Source organism: Rhinolophus sinicus, linkage group LG06 (assembly GCF_036562045.2).
Source record: "Rhinolophus sinicus isolate RSC01 linkage group LG06, ASM3656204v1, whole genome shotgun sequence".
Lineage (NCBI taxonomy): Eukaryota > Metazoa > Chordata > Mammalia > Chiroptera > Rhinolophidae > Rhinolophus > Rhinolophus sinicus.
The window spans coordinates 90,713,746-90,733,209 of record NC_133756.1 but is presented as its reverse complement, the minus strand read 5'-3'; the positions used below and the strand labels follow the sequence as shown (position 1 = coordinate 90,733,209).

The 19,464-nt window shown below is 36.1% G+C and overlaps 1 protein-coding gene across 2 annotated transcripts in view; it reads left to right on the top strand.

Annotated features, from left to right (window-relative positions):
- Positions 1–19,464, top strand: part of DDX10 (DEAD-box helicase 10) — a 289,111-nt gene that overhangs the window by 60,221 nt on the left and 209,426 nt on the right. For both annotated transcript variants that reach the window (XM_019714905.2, XM_019714904.2), the window contains exons 10-13: positions 5,449–5,550; positions 6,666–6,753; positions 10,072–10,160; positions 12,711–13,194. In XM_019714905.2, the coding sequence (XP_019570464.2) occupies positions 5,449–5,550; positions 6,666–6,753; positions 10,072–10,160; positions 12,711–13,194 (763 nt within the window). The remainder of the gene's footprint in view (positions 1–5,448; positions 5,551–6,665; positions 6,754–10,071; positions 10,161–12,710; positions 13,195–19,464) is intronic.

Genomic DNA, 19,464 nt, shown 5'->3' with positions numbered 1-19,464 from the left:
ATTCCATTTAGTGTGTTCTTCATTTCAGTCATTGTATTTTTTATTTCTGAGTGGTTCTTTTTTGTGGTTTCTTTGCCCTTCTGTATGCTTACTATCTCTTTACTGAAGTTCTTAGTAAGTTCATTAATCATCTTTATCACAATCATCCTCACTAAGTTCATTAATCATCCTTCGTGTTTTGAAGTCTGTATTTGTTAGAGTACCTTCGTTTTATTTAGTTCTTTTTCTGGAGTTTCCTCCTGGTTTTTCATTTGGGACATGCATTTTTATTTCCTCGTTTTGGCTCCTTCCCTGTGTTTGATTCTCTGTATTAGGTAGATCTGCTACATCTCCCAGTCTTGGTAGGGTAGCCTTATGTAGTAGGTGTTTTGTGGGGCCCCGTGGTGCAGTGTCCCTTGTCACTTGAGCCAGATGCTCCAGGAGTGTTCCTCGTGTAGGTTGTATTTGCCTTCCTGTTGTAGTTGGGTTTTGATTGCTTTTGGTATGTCAGTGAGTGGGACTGACCCTCAGGCTTACTGGTTATGAGAATTGGCCATGAACACAGTGTATGAGTTGCTATGCGGGGGCTGACCCCATGGAGCAGGATTTGCCCTGATGGGCTCTGGTGCCTTCTGACACCACTCTTTTGGTATGCCGCTTGTGGGGCTAATTGAGTGGTATTCTGTTGTGGTTTGAAGCTGGCCACCAGGGGTGCTGGTTCCTCCTTTTGGGAGGAGTTCGTGTGCAGGCCAAGGTAAGCTGCTGCCTGTGACTGATCCAGGGCTGCGACAAAGTGATCTGTGGTTGGTCGCTACCTGTGCTGGACCTAGAGGTGTGTGGGAGAGGCCACGGTGGGAACTGAGGCTAGCTGTCATCAGTACTAGGACTGTGGCAGCTCAGCGAAAGGCCCAGGCCACCCTGAGGCTCGCTGTCACCAGCTGCCTGTCCATCAGGCTTTCCTGCTGAAAGAGCCTTGTGTAGTATGGGAGTTGGGTGGGGAGGGGGTCTTAAGGAGTCACCATTGTGGAGTGAGTGGTGTTCAACAGGTTAATGCAGATTAAGATTTGATGCTAGTTCTGAGCCAGGAACCACTCTTTAAAAGGCTCAGTGTACACTGAGGCCAGCCACTGCCTGCCTGGGGCCTGAGGACCCCTGAAACTTGTCTAAGAGAGACTATAGGATAAGTCAACACTGGCTGCCTGTAGGCTGGAAAACAGCCTCTGGCGGTGTGTGAGTTGGGTGGGGTGGTATCTCATGGAGTCACCAGTGTGGGGTGAGTGGTGTTCAGCAGGTTAATGTGGAGTCAGATTTGACCCCACTTCTGAGCCTGGGTCCACTCTGCAAAAGTCTCAGAGTACACCAACCTACCTGGGTCCCATAGATCCCAGAGAGTTGTCCAAGAATGACTGCAGCTCATGCTAGCACTGGTTGCTTACCAGCTGTAAAAATGCCTTTGGTGTTCAGCAAGATGGGTGGAGCTGAGTCCTAGGGAGTCTGCCAGGGTGGAGTGAGCAGAGCTCACCAGGCCATTCAAAATTCAGATTTGGCTGTGTGGTGGGGAGAGCTCAACACAGGAAAGATGGCATCCTCCTGCTGGCTACAGGGGAGGAGAGCTTAACACACGGACTATGGCAGCTTTCCCTGCAGTGCTCACCCTGTAGCCACACAACTTAGTCTTTTCCTATATATCTCTGGCACCTCCCGAGCTGCAGTCCCTCCCCTGGAGCACTGGATGTGTGCTCTGTGCACCGGCCCTTTAAGAGGATGCCTGGGTGTCTAGCTACCTTCCATCTTACCTGGACAGATGGAATCCACTCATTTTCACAACCAGATGTTGTGGGGGCTTCTTTTCCAGCACTGGTGGTCTGGGCTGAGGAGCCCAGTTTGGCGCTGGGACCCCTCACTCTTCAGAGGTGACCTCTGCAGCTGAGATATCCCTCTCGATTCTCGACCGCCGCATGTGGGTGTGAGACCAGTTCATTTTGTATCTCCAGCTCTCCTACCAGTCTTGAGGTGGCTTCTTTATGTCCTTAGGTATAGGACTTCTGTTTAGCTAGTCTTTGGATGGTTGTCCAGGTTGACTGCTCTATAATTTATTTCTAAGTTTAATGTGTTCATTGGAGGAGGCAAGCACAGTGTTTACCTACTCTGCCATCTTGACTGGAAACCCCAGCAACTAGGTTTTATTTGCTTCACCTGTTGGTTGCTTCCTTTTAAGTTTGGCAAATCAGTCTAAAATGGAGCTCTTCATAAATTCTAAAGAGCTATATAAATGTAATGTATTAATACTGATAGTGAAAATGAGATTTTTGTTTTGTTCAGATGCAGGGCTTTTTATAGGGTGCCTAGAGTGTCTCTTAATGTGTCTGAACATACAGAGTTTTAAAATGTAGGCCTTATGAAGAACATTTGTTTTTTTTATACATATACTTAGCTTCTGGCCTTGGATGTTGCTTTTGAAATCTAAAAGCTAGCTCATAGGTAAATAAACTATTCTTGTAAGCATTAAAAAAGTAAAACGTCTTATGTCTTTTTTAAAAAGTGCTTTTATTTTTGAAATAAAACCTTACTGGAAATTTTTTGGTATTGGTGTGTGGGAGATAATTTGTGCTTTCCATTGTTTCTGGGAAAAGTTGTCTGTGATGTAAAACAGGTAAAATGTCTAGTGGACTTTTTATTAGATGCTTGCCTTGTGCCATTCGACTTTGGACTTTTTTTCCATTTTTCCTTTGAGAATTTTGTTTTCTAAATTTCAGTGTTCCAGTTTGTCTTAACCTCGTGTATATTCTCTTTTGTATATTAACCTTTGTCTTAACCTTTGTATATTCTCTGTTACCTATACTTTTAAAACTTTTGGCTATGGCCCTCTTGTGACTTTAATGATGACTTTTTCTCCCAGATTCTCCGTGGGAGCATGAATGCGTAGAAAAGATCGATGTAGATTATCAGACTTATTATTTCTGCTTATGAGTCAGTCTGAAGATCAGAGATTTTTAGTGGGTGCCTTTTTGATGTCCCAGAGCTTTCTCTTTACCCCTTTACTACAGTTCTGGCCCTATGTAGACTTGGGGACCTATTTATTTTATCTCTCCATCTCTGAATTTGGATATAGAATATTAAAATGGTTGGTTATTCTTCAACCCACAGATCTCCCTCCTGAACTGTTCCTCTTTGGGCCACACAAAATAAGACTTCTTATGAAGGTAACTGACTTCACCTCAAGAGTCTAGCTGCCTTGAGGGCATTTTAGTAAGTGCACTGTGTAGTGGTCATTATTAACTGATCTCTGTCCTCTTTGACCCTCAGCCTGTCTCTTGGAACCTCAGAAGTTGTGATGTCTCTCAGATATTTTATCTGCTTAGGCTGTTGCCTCACTACTTTATATACTAATAATTTCTGCCTTCACAGATAGTTTAGTCCAACACTGCTCAGGGGGATGCTTTAAATTCATATTTCTTTATAGGAAATGAAGATGAAACATTTGGGTCATACTAGCCTATGTTAAAATACAATGAGGAAGGTATTTGGTACTAGTGTTCCTGTTATGAAACATATTTAGTAAAAGGAATAAATATATGTTTAGCCTTACTCTTTTCTTCCTGTCTAGTACACATGCATTTGGAAAACCTAGAAAAAGCAAATAAGCATGAAAAAGACAAAATTATCCACTGGGCCCTCAACTGCTGCCTTTTCCCTGTGGAAAACTTGACTCTCCCTAATGTTTGATTAATTTCTAATTGTTCTTTAGTTCTCAGCTCTTAGATGTCATTTCCTTAGGGCAGTTTTCTTGATTCCTAGACTACATTTAGTAGAGCTGTCCGTTTTATGTTCACATACTGTATATCTACTGTAACACTCATCCCACTTTATTGTTATTCACTGGTTTTAATGTCTGTCCTTACTAGTCTATAATCTCTGTGACAGCCAGAACAATGTTTTATCACTCTATTTCAGTGCCTGGCACAGTGTGGCCCCTTAATTTTTAAAAATGTATGAATTAACTTAAAACTTAACAGTTTTGATTTATTTTGTACTTTTCTATGTGTTTGTGTAAAAATAAAGACACACACATATTTATATACTTCTGTAAAGGTATTACACTGGTGTTTCACATTATGTGTAGGAGTTGAAATCGACATGTGAGGGAAAAATTGCCATTTCGTCTTTATAGTACAGTACAATAAGTCAACAAAGTCAGTGTTTCCCTCCTCCATTTAGTGATAAAATTCTGCTTCCATACAGTGGTTTTCAATCTCTCTAGTAGAGGCATTCAAGGTCCTTCGGAACCAGACTCTAATGTACCTTTCTAGCAATCATTACTGCTGTTTATATACACTGGCTTTGGTTGAGTTTCTCCTATCTTTATTTCTTTCTAAGTTTGCTTTGTATTTTTCCTTTGTTCATTCTTCCCCTTTGTGATACCTTAGCTTTTTCCTTTCTATCCATTTTCAAGACCCACCTCAAATTCCATCTGCTATGATTCGTTTCTGTTCTTCTGTGGCTGACCCTGAATGGTTTCTTTTCACTTCTCAGTTCATGGCATTTTATTGCCCATTGTTGTCCTTTGACATTGACTCATTTACCATGTTGGGGCTTTTTCTTGAATCTCTTGCTTTTGTGTGTGTGTGTCTTTTTTAGTCAACTAGATTGTTAGATTACTGAAGACAGGGATATTCATCTTCTGTTTCTTTGTGTCCTTCACTGTTATCCTTGCCATGGTTTCTCAGTAAATAGTTTATTTGGTTAACTATAAAAACTTGCCCCTCGTGTTTTATAGCATGAACCATGAAGAGAGTGCTTTGAGATTACTTTTTCTTTTGTGTCTTTAAAATTTAGTTTCCACAAATACCCAATTCCAGGCTGTTTTACTATTTGCACATAATAGCTGACACTAAGGTATCAGAAATCTGTATTCAAGTAGCACAAGAAGCTTAAGTTTCTGTGGGTGTCTTGTGGCCTGCTTATGTAGAAATTTCTGGTGGTGCAGCACGAAATAAGATTTTCGGTAAGGGAAAAGAAGTACACAGATTGGAGGCAAGTTTTTCACTTGGGTAGAGATCCATTTCTTATAAGTCAGATCCCCAGGAAGAGGATTAGATTTCCTTAATGTACAGGGTTCCACGTTTATTAAATGCCTAATTTTATTACAACATTCTGGTGGCTTGAATGAGAAATTGTCTCCTTGCTATAGGTAGAGAGCTATTTAAGAAATTCTTTTTCATTGATTTGTTTCTTAAGGATCTAGATCTTGCGTTTGTATAGCCTCAAAGTTACTAGGAATTATAACTAGTGATGAAAATTTGAAAAGTGTTCAGAGTCTCAGTTTTCTGTTGTCATAGAAGTTAAAAAAATGGTATTCCTAATATTTACTAATTAGGTGAACTTACATATTACCTATTCATCAAACTGTTAATATATATAACACAGATTGCATTGATGTGGAAGAGATTTTGTTTGTTTTTTGTTTAGGTATAAAGAGGATGGTGAAGCCTTATTAATTTTGCTCCCCTCGGAAGAAAAAGGGATGGTGCAGCAGCTTCTCCAGAAGAAAGTGCCTGTGAAGGAAATCAAGTGAGAACTACTTGGTGTCTTGATGTTATTGTTAGGATAACGAAGGCATGAAATTATTGTGTTAATTATGTATACCTGATACCCTCCTCACTCTAATCTATTCTGCTGTCTGGTTTGTGATTTTTTAGTTTTTAATTTTTTCAGAAGACTGTTAGTGGAAAAAGAGAACTTACTGGTCTTAGGCGGCACTGATGGTTGAAAGGATTAAACGTCTTGGATAAAATTTTTTAGGGTTGTCTGTCCATTTCAGAGGGTTTTGCTCCTATGTCATTGAAGATATTTAGATTGAGTGTCAGCAGAATGGATCAGTCTCACTTGTATTTGGGCCTTTGAAACACCCTGGCTTTTATTTGGAGGAATATAATTGGGAAGGTTGTTTAATTGGGCTGGCATGGGAAAGGGTTTAGATGAAACAAGATTGGCTATGAGTTGGTAATTGTTGAGTCTGAGTGAAAATTTTCTGCTTTTGTATATTTTGAATTTTTTTTTTTTACAATTATAAAAAGTAAAAACCACCTTATACATTACCACTTATCATCATCACCCCAGCTTTTCAGGAACAAAGCAGTTCAGTCTAAAATCAGGAAAACCTAGACCCTTGTAAGAATTTCATTCTTTCCTGTAGCCTTCCTGGGCAGAATTTAAGTAAGAATTCTTTTTTATATTATGCCTAATATCCAGATAAGGAAGACAATATTAATATCCCTTGGCTAATTGTTTGTTTGAAGTTGGCTTTATGATATTTGGCTGAAAAACAGGAATACACAAATGACATTAGATTTCATTTATTCCATTTCATTGATAATCCATCTCCCATGAGAGGCTACTTTCTAGCTTTATAGACTTAAGTACCAATGCTAATTGTGGTGTTAGCCTTAGTATCTTTCGCTCACTCAGCATGGGATGTTTAGAAAAGATGTTTGATCTTTCATTTTTTCCCCTGCATTATTCATTATGCAAGAGAGTCAAATTTTTGTCTAGTGTAATTTTAATCTAATCTGGCTCATAGATAAGAAATAATGTTACAGATTTTAAAATACTGAGGAAAATAGTGTACTATTTTCAGTTTCTAAAATTGAGATGTCTTAATTAACCTTTATCTTTTTGTTACAAAGAATCAACCCAGAAAAACTTATAGATGTCCAGAAAAAATTGGAATCATTTTTAGCTCAAGATCAAGATTTAAAAGAAAGAGCTCAAAGGGTAAGTTATTTTTGAATTGGGTACCTTCATGGAATAGAGCACATAATAAAGTTAAATATCGTCATTTTCTGCTACCTCTAGTAGGTTGCATGGCAATGCTTCAGATAGGGTTTCCAGGTGGGAATTCCCACCTGTTCTCAGGAATTTTTTTCGCTTTCCCCTTCCCGAATCCCGAGATATAAACTGTTTTCTGTTCTCCATGATGAATCATTTCCACAAAGTGACAGCCGATTATACCAACCACCTGGGTTCAAGGAGCCAATTTTCCCAATTTCCCAACCAACTTTTCTCGGGATTTGGGAACGGAAGAGTGAAAAAAATTCCGAGAACTGATGGGAATTCCCATCCAGAAACCCTAGCGATAAATAGTAAAATGTCTAAGATACATTGTGAGTAATACGTTTATTTCCCATTGTGGGTATTACTGGGTTCAAGGAGCCTATTTTCCCGATTTCCCGACCAACTTTTCTCAGGATTCGGGAATGGTAAAGCGAAAAAGATTCCTGAGAACGGGCGGGAATTCCTGCCTGGAAACCCTAGCTTCAGATATTCAAGTAGTATAATTTTCAGATAAGTTTAGCTTCTTCTTTAACTTTAAAAAAATTATATATTTCTTATAGTAACCTGGGAAAATGTTTATTACTTGTCCATAGAAAATATTCTTAAAGATGATTTTTAAGTGCATAGTGGCCTGATTTCTAATATACTTGAAAAAGTTATCAACTTTTGGTTTCTTCATTAAAGTTACTATGACGCCTGACTGCACTTTCTTGACTATAAGACTAGTCTTAATCAGTATTTCTTCTTATATTAGGTTAAATTTCTAGAAAGCATAATACTTACTAACTTGTCTTTAGGAATGAGATTGTTATCTATAAATGTGACTTAATGTTCCTAAATTACTTTTCTGGACTTAGAAATCCTCTTGATTAGCAAATACACAAGGACGTGTCATTTTTAGTTAAACTTATTTGTTTTAGTTCTTAGAGTACCCAGCAATAGATTCTTTAGGAAAGGAAGATCTGAAATTAATGTTCATTGTGCTTACAGCTGTCCAGTCTTTGAATTGACAAGTATTTGAATCCCTGTTATAAAGCTCTTCATTTTCACCACATATATTTTATATTTTTATTATATTTTACTTATATTGTAGTTATGAGATCTACATATGCCATTTACATCTGCACTTACCATAACACATCAACAGTGAGTGAGTAGGGATCCAGAAATTGGGTTTTATTTCAGCAGACAGATGAAGTGGGAGGAAGAAAATAGAGGGATATGGAAAAAGCATCCTAAGTAGATAGAAGATTATGGGCAGAAAAACAGTAGTCAGGGTTTTATATTTTGGTTTTGAAATTTAATATTTTCAGCAAAGCAGATTTAAAGAGAAGACCTTACATTTAAAAAAATTAACTTATGTGTTTTCAAGTTATTGCTGTGCTTAAAATAACATGATGAAAACTAAAAGTTGAATGCTTATTATGTGCTATGTACTTAGCCATGACATGACTCTTATGTGACAGTTTGTGCACTATTTTAATCTTCCCAACAACCTATGAGGTAGGTGGTACTGATTTGATTCTATAGATAAGTAACTAATACCTTGAGAAAATTAAAAATTGTCCAGGGTCATGGAGCTATTAAGTGGCAGACCTGAGATTCAAATTCAGATCTGACTTTCTTCAGAACTTACATGATACCTCAGGAGAAATTAATTCCACAATAAAAGAAAACCAAGTAATGAACTATACAAAGTTGGACTTTTATAAGTTCATTTAATCTGAAATCTAATGAAAAGGGCCTTTAAACAAAATTTGGTGGGGGGGGCATATATTTGGGCTTGTAAACATTTGTGTGCATGTTTTGTCAGGCAGACATACTTTAAGCTGGAAGTTAAATCTTTGTTCTAGAAGTTTTGGAAATAGTCTGCCCATTTTAAAATAATATATATGAATTCTGTTATGTTGTAACTTACTGCATATCTAGACAGTCAGTTATGAATCAGGAAATATGAAACATTAGAAGGATATTGTTTCACTGGTTTGTGCATGCAACAAATGAGCCTTCCAGAACAAAGATTATAGAATAGCACATTGAAATAAATGATGTGATTTATTGGGTTTCATGCATGGTTTAGCAGACTCACTAACTGTATTGCCAGCAGCAGCAAGCTATCTAGTTTCATAGAAGTGATTTTCTAGTGTTTTATTATAATCTGAATAGAACAAGGACGATAAGCAACTGTGATGATTTCTCATGGGTGATTGTAGGGGAAAAATTATCCTTGAACTGGAGCCATTCATTGTTCATACCTTGGTAGACAGGGAAAATAGTTTGGAGATTAATGTAAATGGTTTGAAGAAAGGATTTTAGTATAAAGTCAGAGAAAATGTGAAGTTTAGAAATACAGAAATGGGAATTAAATACATTTTACAGAAATTATTTTTAAAATAGAAAAATAAAAAGCTTACTTAGATTTTTCATGATCTTTGTTGCCTGATTGTTTTACAAACTAACAAAGGATCAGGACCATGTTTGAATTTTGGTTTGTATAGCTCTTGGCATAGACATAGCTTTTTTTTTTTTTTTTTTTTTTTTAAAAAAAACTCAAACAGAAGAAACATCACAAATTGATGGTGACAAATAACTTTGAAATTAGGATGATGATGAATTACTTGAAATGGAAAAAGAAAAGCTTTAGGAATAAATTTGTTCCTATCATGATTTTATTAGCTTACAGTAAAATCTTATTTTTCTAGAAAACTTGTCCTTTGACTACTACAACAATAATTATTACTAATAACTAGGATTTATTGGTACTTATTGTATTCCAGAAAATATACCCAAGTATTTATATGCGTTTTCTCATTTAATTCTCATAATACTCTAAGTAGAAGGTTCTATTGTCTCTGATATAAGAGGGAGCTGAAAGAGAAACAAGAAACCTGCTTAGCTAGTAAGATATGGAGCTCAGATTATCATCCATATTATTCCAAAGCCTATGTTTTTTCCCATTATATGGTAATATTGCAACTGGATCATATTAACTTCTAGCTTTTTGAGAAGCTATTGAGTTGGCTTGATGGAATCAAATTTAAAGTCTTTAAAATTTTTTATTTATTTATTTTAAACCTTTTTAAATATTGCAGTTCTAAAAAGGCAGTTGTTTTTGCTTTTGTGGAATAGGGATATACTCAACTATTTCTGAGTTTTTTAAATAACTACTGTTGAAGTTATCCATTTAGTTAATTTTCTTTTATCTTGCTTTACATTCATTTTCTATTTCTATTATATTTAAACCTTTTACTTTTACAGTGTTTTGTCTCCTACATACGTTCAGTGTATCTGATGAAGGATAAAGAAATATTTGATGTGAGCATGTTACCTCTATCTGAATATGCCCTGTAAGTATTCTTATTATAGTTTTAATAGTGAATCCTCAAAGTTAGAGGGAATTTGTTTGAAATGTGTTTCTGAGAGTCCTAGTTTAAACCGCTCTGCCTTACAGTAAAAGAATCTGTTAAAGATCTGCAGAGAAAAAGATTCTTGTATAAAGTGTGGAAAACTAGTTGAATGTTCAATTCTTGTTATCAGGAAGAAGTTTCTTACTTGTAAGTATAAATTCCTTAAGGTTACACTGACAGCTTCCTGTAGTTTGGTCTGAAAGGAGATGGAGAGCAATTGATAAGCATCCTTTGAAATCTGTAAATGTCTGTAGTCTTCTTATTCTCCAAAACGCTGGCCTAGATTACCATGGACAGTTCTTTTTATGCTTTGGATACAAGTCTCTTCACCAGTTCTTCCCTTCTTTTAGGTTGGTTTCCCATACTGCTTATTGCCTGAATATTCTTTGTGTCTTGGTGTTTCTTACAGGTACTTACAGTTACCTTGGAAGATGTCCCTGTTTAGTAACTGAGGTCACTATTATATGAAAATGGAACTGTTGGTCTTGTTTTGGCTTAGTATGTGAAGGATTTTTTTCTAACTTTTTCATCTATAAAGGAGGAGTGCCTATTTTTTAATGGAGTCCTACCTGTGGGAAAAACATGGACAAAATCCTTGAAGCACCCTTGAGTGTAATCATACTTTGAATTTCAGCATAAAATTTCCCAGTCTGTGATGAAATATGTACTTTCAAGGCAAGGTCTGTATATTGGCCTGCTCTTCAGGAATTTGAGTGCCTTTACCTTTAAATTGAGCCTAATGAAAACTTGTATGTGGGTCAGCTGCTGCTTTCCATTCTTCATGTTTTAGATTGCAAGTTTAGGATAATAGGTAATTTGTCAATTGTAGCATTTTAGAGCCATTTAAATGCTGGATAACTGACTGGGTAATGGATGGAAAACCACATGCCACAGATAACATGTTTTTGTTCATTTGTTTGTTTATGTAACAGTTACTAGTTTTACCATTCTGAATATGAATCATGGTTTAGGTTATTAGCTGAATTTTGTGCTCTGTGAAAAAGTTCTATCCTGGTTTTCTGAGTGACTTAGCTGAGATATTAGCAAATAGGTCTTGAACACTGCAGGGCCATATTTAGGTGGCATTTTATTGCTACAGATGCCAGGAAATCTCATCTGTTTCAGTTGAAAACCTTTGCTTTTTATTGGTGATGCTTAGAGAAGGCAGAAAGTTAACTTTTCAGCCTAAATGTTTGATACAGTTTAATTTGGTCTTTTCAGTTGGATGTTTAGATGTGTAATTTCCTTTAGAAGCCTTTGATACCTAAAGCAGTCCTATGAATGTAGGATATGATAAAGGCTTACAAATTATTTTGCTAAAGAAACATGTTTTGAATACCTGATATGTACAGTTCATAGTGCAAGGTGTTAAAATTATAGATATTATAATATGTAATCCCAACTTCTAGTAGCTCCAAGTTTTAGTAGCTGAGAAAGACATATAAATGTAATTGTCACACATTGAGAGAAATGCTCTGATGAGTTTGTGATCCTAACCTGTAGCCCCCATAACAGTAATAGTGGCTGCCTATGTGCCAGGCACTATTTTAAGTGCATTGCATCTATGGACTCATTCTATTCTTACAACAACCCTATGATGCAGGTTCTTTTATCATACCATTTTGCATATGCGAGAACTGAGGCATAGAGAGATCAAATAACATCCTTCGATCACACGGCTGGTAGGTGACAGCCAGGATTTGAACCGTAATAGTCCTGTTTCTGAATCTACACTTTATCATTATACCTCTCAGTTTCTGTGAATCATGGCTGATAGGAAAAAGGCAGTGGATCTGTGTTGTAATGTTAGCTGTTTATTATAGCAGGCCTTGCTGTAACAGTTTATTTCTAATCCATCAGTGGGAACTTAGAAGATGGGAAAGACTTGATCATAAGTGAATTTGGGTCTTGGAAGGAGAAAATAATTTTTTCTTGTTCTCTAGTTTAAAATGCCTTTTTTTATAGAAGTGATTATGTCGTATTATGTGTCTCAGAAGTGAGGACAGTGATACTGGAGTTTGGTCTTTGCAGAGAACTATGTCCTTTCATGGCTATGTCTTTTCCAACTAGAGTATTTACATTTTACAGTGTTCACATATAGGTAGTTCATCAGATCTCTACAACTGTGAGGTAGGTCTGGTAGGTATTGTTATCCCATGTTTGAGGAAGCTAAGGCTGAGAGTGAAACTAGAAATAGGCAGATCTAATACTTGAAAGGTTTCTTTGTTTCTGGTCTTGTGCTCTTATTTTATAACATGTTAACCTCTCAATGAAAAATGGGGTATCTTCAGTGTTTTCTGACAGGTATTCAATATATGTCGGCTTGCTTTTTGGATCATTTAACCCATCAAGATTTTGTATCTTAGAGGAACATTTTCTTGGGGAAAAAAGCTCTAAAAATAGATCTCAAGTCTTGAGAAACTGTTTCATAATACCCATAAAAGCACCATCAGTATATTGAGATAACTATTTTTATTTTATTTATTTAAGGTCTCTTGGTCTTGCTGTGGCACCACGGGTAAGATTTCTTCAGAAAATGCAGAAACAACCCATCAAAGAATTGGTAGTGAGCCAAGATAATAAAGTAAATGAGCCAAGGGCTCCCTCCCTCACCAATGATGAAGTGGAAGAATTTCGAGCCTACTTCAATGAGAAAATGTCTATCCTTCAGAAAGGTGGGAAAAGACCAGAAGGCACAGAGTACGGACTGACTAATGGCATTAGTGATGAAGAGGAAGAAGAGAAGGAAGATGAAGAAGAAATGGAAGAGAAACTGGGAAAATCAAAAGGGTCTCAACCTCAGTCTGTCGCTAGCGCTGATGAGTCACAGAAGAACAAGGAAGCTGCTGTGCAGTTCCTGGACAGAGGTGACGAGGAGGAGGAGGAGGAGGAAGATGGGCTTGGTGCTGATTTCTTTAAGGTGAAGAGGCACAATGTGTTTGGGTTGGACCTTAAAGAGAATAAAGCATTACAGGTAAGTGTACTCCCAGTGGAGGGTCTTCTATTATTTCTCACCACTTCCTACAGTGTGCTCCTTGTTGCCTTTGGGGGGAACAATGGGAAAGCGAGAACTAGGAGAAATTTGTAGAATGACTCTCTTCAGTGAACTCTCCCTTTTTCTCCATATTTAGAGATGGAATTGGTGCCAGAGAATTCTCATTTTTCATAACTTTGGGAACTCTATAAGGTTGACAGCTTTAATCTTCTCATTTACTGGTATTCTGATGCATGTTTTTAAAGTAGCCAGAGTCATGATTACAGCATTTAAGGAACGTGATGGTGTTCCATGGTTTATGGTGTGAGGATCCTTCATTGTGAATCTTAGCATATTACTTTTTTATTTAAATCATTACAAATGTTTCTTACAGCAATTGAATCTCTCTAAACATGAATTTTACTTTTAAAGAAATATTTGCATTTGCGCACCAATCCAGTATTTTAACTAGAAAGCCAGCACTTCTTTTTAAAGGTCACTTAGGAATATTTATTCAGTTTCATGGAGAGTCTTTGTTTCTCTGAGGTACCTGCTAGGGGGAACAAAAGAGAGCACTTGGTTTCTGGGGTACTTGTTAGGTGCAAACTGAAAGTGTTTTTCTCCCCCATCTTCCCTTACTTCCTTTCCTGTTTGCATGCCTTTTATTCTTGATCATTTCTTTAAAGAGAATTGAATGAAAAATGAAAGCACACTCTTTTCTTTCTACAAAGTTTGATAAAATTCTAAGACTCACAATAGGGAATACTAAATTTTGAACCATGAAACTTGGTTAGGTGTTCCTTTAAGTAACTAAATAAAAATTTTGGAAAGGTAGCAAACATACTTACTGAGTACTTAATTATATTAGGAATTTTGTAAACATTATCTCATTTGGTCCTTGACTAGACGTATGAGGTAGGTACTATCTTTTTATACAGGTAAGGGGGAAAAAACCTGAGACACAGAAACAGTAACATAGTGAGGTGCACAACTTGTTACTGGCAAAGTTGGAATTTTAACCTAGGTATTCTGAGTTTGGTATCCGTGGTCTTGACTAATATTATCTGCTATTTGAAGTCTGGTTTATCACTTTCTTTTATGATTGATATATTTTGTGTTATATATGATAAATCTGTGGTTAATCCAAGGTCACAAAGATTTTCTCATATTTTCCTTTAGAGGTTTTATGGTTTAGAACTTAAATTTAGGGCAAGGGTTCATTTCAACTTAATTTTTATGTATGGTGTAAGGTAAGTTTTTTTTTTTTTCCATGTGGATGTCCAGTAGGACTGGTAGGTACCATTTATTAAATACTGTGCTTTTCCCATTCAGTTACTTAACCTTCTGTTGAAAGTTAGTTGACCATGTATGTATGTGTAGGTTTCAATTCTGTCTATACAGCTATCCTTTCACCAATAACACCTGTCTTGATAATGTAGCTTTATAATAAATCTCAAATCGGGTAGTGTGAGTCTTCCAACTTGTTATTTAAAAAAAAAAAAATGTTTTGGAGATTTTTTTTTGGATCATTTCTTTTTCATATAAGTTTTTGAATCAGCTGGTTAATTTATACAAAAAAACTCACTAGTCTCTTTGAGATTGCATTGAATCTGTAAATCTATTTGGGGAAAATTGACATCTTCATATTGAGTTTTCTGATTCATGAATATGACATATCTTTGCATTTATTTAGACCTTCTTTACTGTGTTTTAGCATTGTCTTGTAGTTTTAAGCATGCATATCTTTTACATATTTTGTTAGATTCATCTTTTACCGTTTAATAGTTTTAAGTGTTATGTTATAAATGGTAGTTTTAACGTTTCAATTTCCAATTCTATTGCCAATTCTATTCTTTTTATGAATGAATGAGTGAATTATTGAATTTCTTATTCTTTCACTTTGATAGTTTCGTTTGCTGTGAATTATATAGAATTTATATACTTGTATGTAGGATTTATTCTTATAAATCTGTGTTTTGAAACTATGTAAGAATTACCTGATTGACGTACAGTGATTCAAAAGGTATTGTTGAAGTTTCTATAAACATGAGCATAAATACGTTATTTATTTGACTCTAAATGATATACCTTTGCAGGTCAAGCTTTGTAATTTAGATAGTAAATGAAAGTATCTATAGTAATGATGTAAAATTCTAAGAATACGTTTGCATGGTATTTTATATAAAGTTCCAATTTTAAAATACCTGCATAATTTTTTTATTATAATAAATTGGAAGTATTATGGCATATGTGTCAAATATGAGGAACATTTTGGTGTAGTTAGTAGGATTCTGAGATGTTGATAGAGGAATGTTTTTCTCTTTCTTTCCGCACCTTCCCTAGTACTACCATGTTTCCCCGAAAATGAGACCTAACCGGAAAATAAGCCTTAGCATGATTTTTCAGGATGACATCCCCTGAACATAAGCCCTAATGCGTCTTTTGGAGCAAAAATTAATATTAAGATCGGTCTTATTTTCGGGGAAGCATGGTATATATGAACAGTAGAGTTGAAATTATTGGTTCTTTAGCTGAAATAGAAATAGAAAGGCTTACTGCCTTTTTTTTTTTTTTTTGTTTTGCTTCACCTAGTCTTGTCAACTTTGTGTTTTCAATTTGTACTCAAATTATCATCTTTTTGGTTCTTTATCATGTTTTCAAGGCATTTGGTTTTGAATGTGATTTTGCATCCACAATCTCAATCAGCTTTCCCTTTTAGCCTTTGTTTCTTACATTTTGTATTTTATTAATAGTATTGTATTGCAGCCATCACTCACCGCAGGCTGCTCTTTTTGTTTACTTATTTTTAAGGATAGGTCTAATAAAGTAATGAGAACCAACAAACCATACACACAATGGGAAGCACTACTATCATCTACACATGTAAGTGAATATATTCACCTTGGGAGACTAAGAACTTTTTCAGACACTGCTTGCTTTTGTCAAATATTTTTGTTTCTGTTTCAGAAATTGTTTTTAAAGGGACAAAAAAACCAGACACCTAAGCAAACTGGTTTCATTATGTATATCACAAGCTATTCTCTTTTTCTTATCTTTTTCTTTCGCCCTCTTGGAAAAGGGAGATTTGTTAAACTCATCTGAGGCTTGGAGCTAGTGGGAACACCTTGGATTGTAGATTACATGGAATTTATTTAATAATAACATCATTGCCATCAATAAAAGTAATATTTATTTGGTGTTTTATCATATACTACCAAATACTTTTCTCGTAAGTTCTTACTTTGTCCTCATGGCAGGAAAGATACATGCATCTATTTAAAATTTTCCAAAGTCACAGTGGTAGAGTTACTACTTAAACCCATCTCTGATGCCAAATCACATTCTCTTTCTACTGTGTCCTACCTTAATTGTGTGCAGTTTGCTTTCTGTAAATGGGTAATGTCAGTGTAATTGATAACACTGTATATAATTTTGGTCTACCTATTGTGTGCAGGCACTTGGAATACATAATTGATATGTTTACTTCTTTAGACTTGGGCATGAATAAGGAAAAGAGGTACTGAGTGCCAGGTGCAAGCGATGTTTTCTGGACGACTGCCTTGTCACAGTCCTTTTTTATTTGACAGTATCAAAATATTGACAGAAAAATAGAAGTCCTTGGCAATGGAGAAGGAGTCCTGAGTGATGGAGCAATAAGAGAGATGGGAAGGAAAGAGCCCAGCTGGGGTGATCGGGCACTAAGACAGTAAGAGAATTTTGGTTGACCTCTGAAGAGACTTATATTTTGGCTAGTTTTATTGGCTGTTGGATGTCTAGTTGACCTCCAGGGAAATGGTGTTAGAGACGAGCGTGAATGTATAATTCAAATGATTAAATTGCAAATGATTTTAGTACATTTTCTTAAATATGAGAATGAAATCTCCAAACATATGAGTATGCTTTGTCTTTCATATTTTATAATTGTTTAGAAACGAGACTGATAGGTGGATTCCATTTTAGCTCAGTAAGTGTCCTTTTAAAGCTTTCTTAACACAGGTCAGTTTTAATTAACATTTGAATGATAACTCATAGATTATTCTTTGTAACTTAGAGTTGATTCTGTATTCTATGTACATTGAGTTGTACATTTTTGCGCAAAAATTCTTAGTATTGCAAGAACTCAATAGTGGTAAAGCATAGATTAGCTACTGTTGTTATTGAATTATAAGTATTCCCCTGTAAAAATATTCTAAGTTCCAAATCAAGATTCTGATATATGGGAGCTGGGATTTTTCTGCCTCTTGTCTCTTTGTCTTTTTTCTCTTCCCTCTTTTTTCCTTCCCACTTTTCTTGTTTCCACTCCTTCTAGTGCCAATTACTGAGTGCCTGCTAGTTGCCAGGGACTGTGCTAGGTATTTAGTGAGTTTTAGAGGCTTATACTTTAGTTAATGTAGCAAACTATTACACCAGAATTTCACTAGACTCCCGGGTTTCTATTCATTAGTTTGTTCATGCAACCACATGTTTTAAAGCTCTAGTATTAGCACCACAGTAGAGAACATGTCCTGGGGGAAGTTGTACCTTAAACAATGGATAGGAGTTAGGTAGGAAAGGGTAAAGGCATTCTAAGCAAAGAGAACAGAATGAGCAGAACCATGACCACAAGAAAGTTTGTGTTTAGTTATGGGGAGTTATTTCTCGTCTGATAATCAGTAGTTAGCCTTGAGTCTTACTGTCTGTCCCTGTAAAATGGGGCCAGTAACAATGTCTGTAACTGGCAGATTTATTCTGACTGGAAATAGAAAGCACCCAGCGCAGTAGAAGGAGCATGGTTAACGTGAGCTATTATTTCCACTTGATAAAGTGTAATAGGAACTTATAGGTAAGGGGATGATAGAGCTTTGCTAGTGCCATGGCCAGGCAGTATCTGAGGTAGTTGCTGAAAAAATAAGGCCTTTTTCTGAATCAGGACCCATTGTAGAAGGAAAAAGTGATGCATTTCATTTACTTCGGGTGCGTGTCAGGAAACAGTTAAATTTGCTTTTTTTATGATTATAGCATAGTTGACAGAGCATTTTTCACATTCTCAGTGTCCTGTGTTGCTCTGAAGATTGCTAACCCGTACACTGGTATCACAGGACCAGTTGGCTTCACAGCCGAATATTTATGGAGAGTTTATTTTGATATAATCAGACCGCATTAGGCAAGCACAGTTCCCTGTAGAAATGAATTGACTGCTTGTAAGTAGAAATAAAAATGGTATTTACAGCAGGTATATATTTAATGTAGAATCATTAAATAAAATTTATTATAATAATTTTTTTCTGGATGGAGTTGTCTGGTTAACTGGCAATAGTCTGGTGGATACTAATATTGCACAGTATATTTCTAGAAGGTATTATATAGCAGATATTAGGTTATGGATATTGCTTATGTTTTTAAGACTGTTGATTTAAAAATAGATATAAGAATGTAATGCTCTTGTTTATGGGAGTGATGGGGCATGCTGATGAACTATTTTAGGAGAGTGCTGGTTTAGCTGTCTTTTATCTCCATATTATTTGCTTAAAAATGGGAATGAACTATGATAGCTTCATTCCAGAAGTTTGTAGACAATTATATTTTTGTAAAAGAAGTATCAGGAAGTGAACACCTGTTGGTTTTCTGTAAACTGCCGTGCACTTTGAATATCGTATCTCATTTACCTACACTCTTACCGCTACCTTGTGCAATATTACCCCCCATTTTGTGGGTTAAAAAAACAGGCTTTGAAAGATTTGGTTGCTTGCCTAATGTTCCACTTTTAGTGAAATGGCAACACTGGAATTTGTACAGAGGCCTTTCTGACTTGAGACTCAATATGATTGTGCTTTTTAAAAAAATTTTTTTATTTCTGTCATTTCTACATTTAGCAGTGTCTTTTGGTGTTCTTTTTTACTTCCCACTCGCACTGCCACTTTTCTGCCCCCAGGCCCTTATCACCTCAGACTTAGCTTGGGATAAGTGTCATAATTGGTCCCCAGTGTTCTCCTGACTCATCTTCCTGAGAACCTCTGTCAAGTTAGTGTTTTTCTGAAGTGGTTGACCTTCCATGCTACCCTTTAGTTCATCCTTTCACTTGGGCTTTGTAAGCTAGCTCCTATCACACTATCAGTTCATTCTTCCCATTGAGTTTCCACTTTCACTGAAGGGATACTTTCCTAGAAAATTCTCACCACTCCAGCATTTCACATCTTACCTGTCTTTCAAGAATTCAGTGCTGATCTTGCATCTTCCTTGAAGGCCTTTCTTTACTTCTTTACCCCACTGACATCGGGATTTCTATTGTCT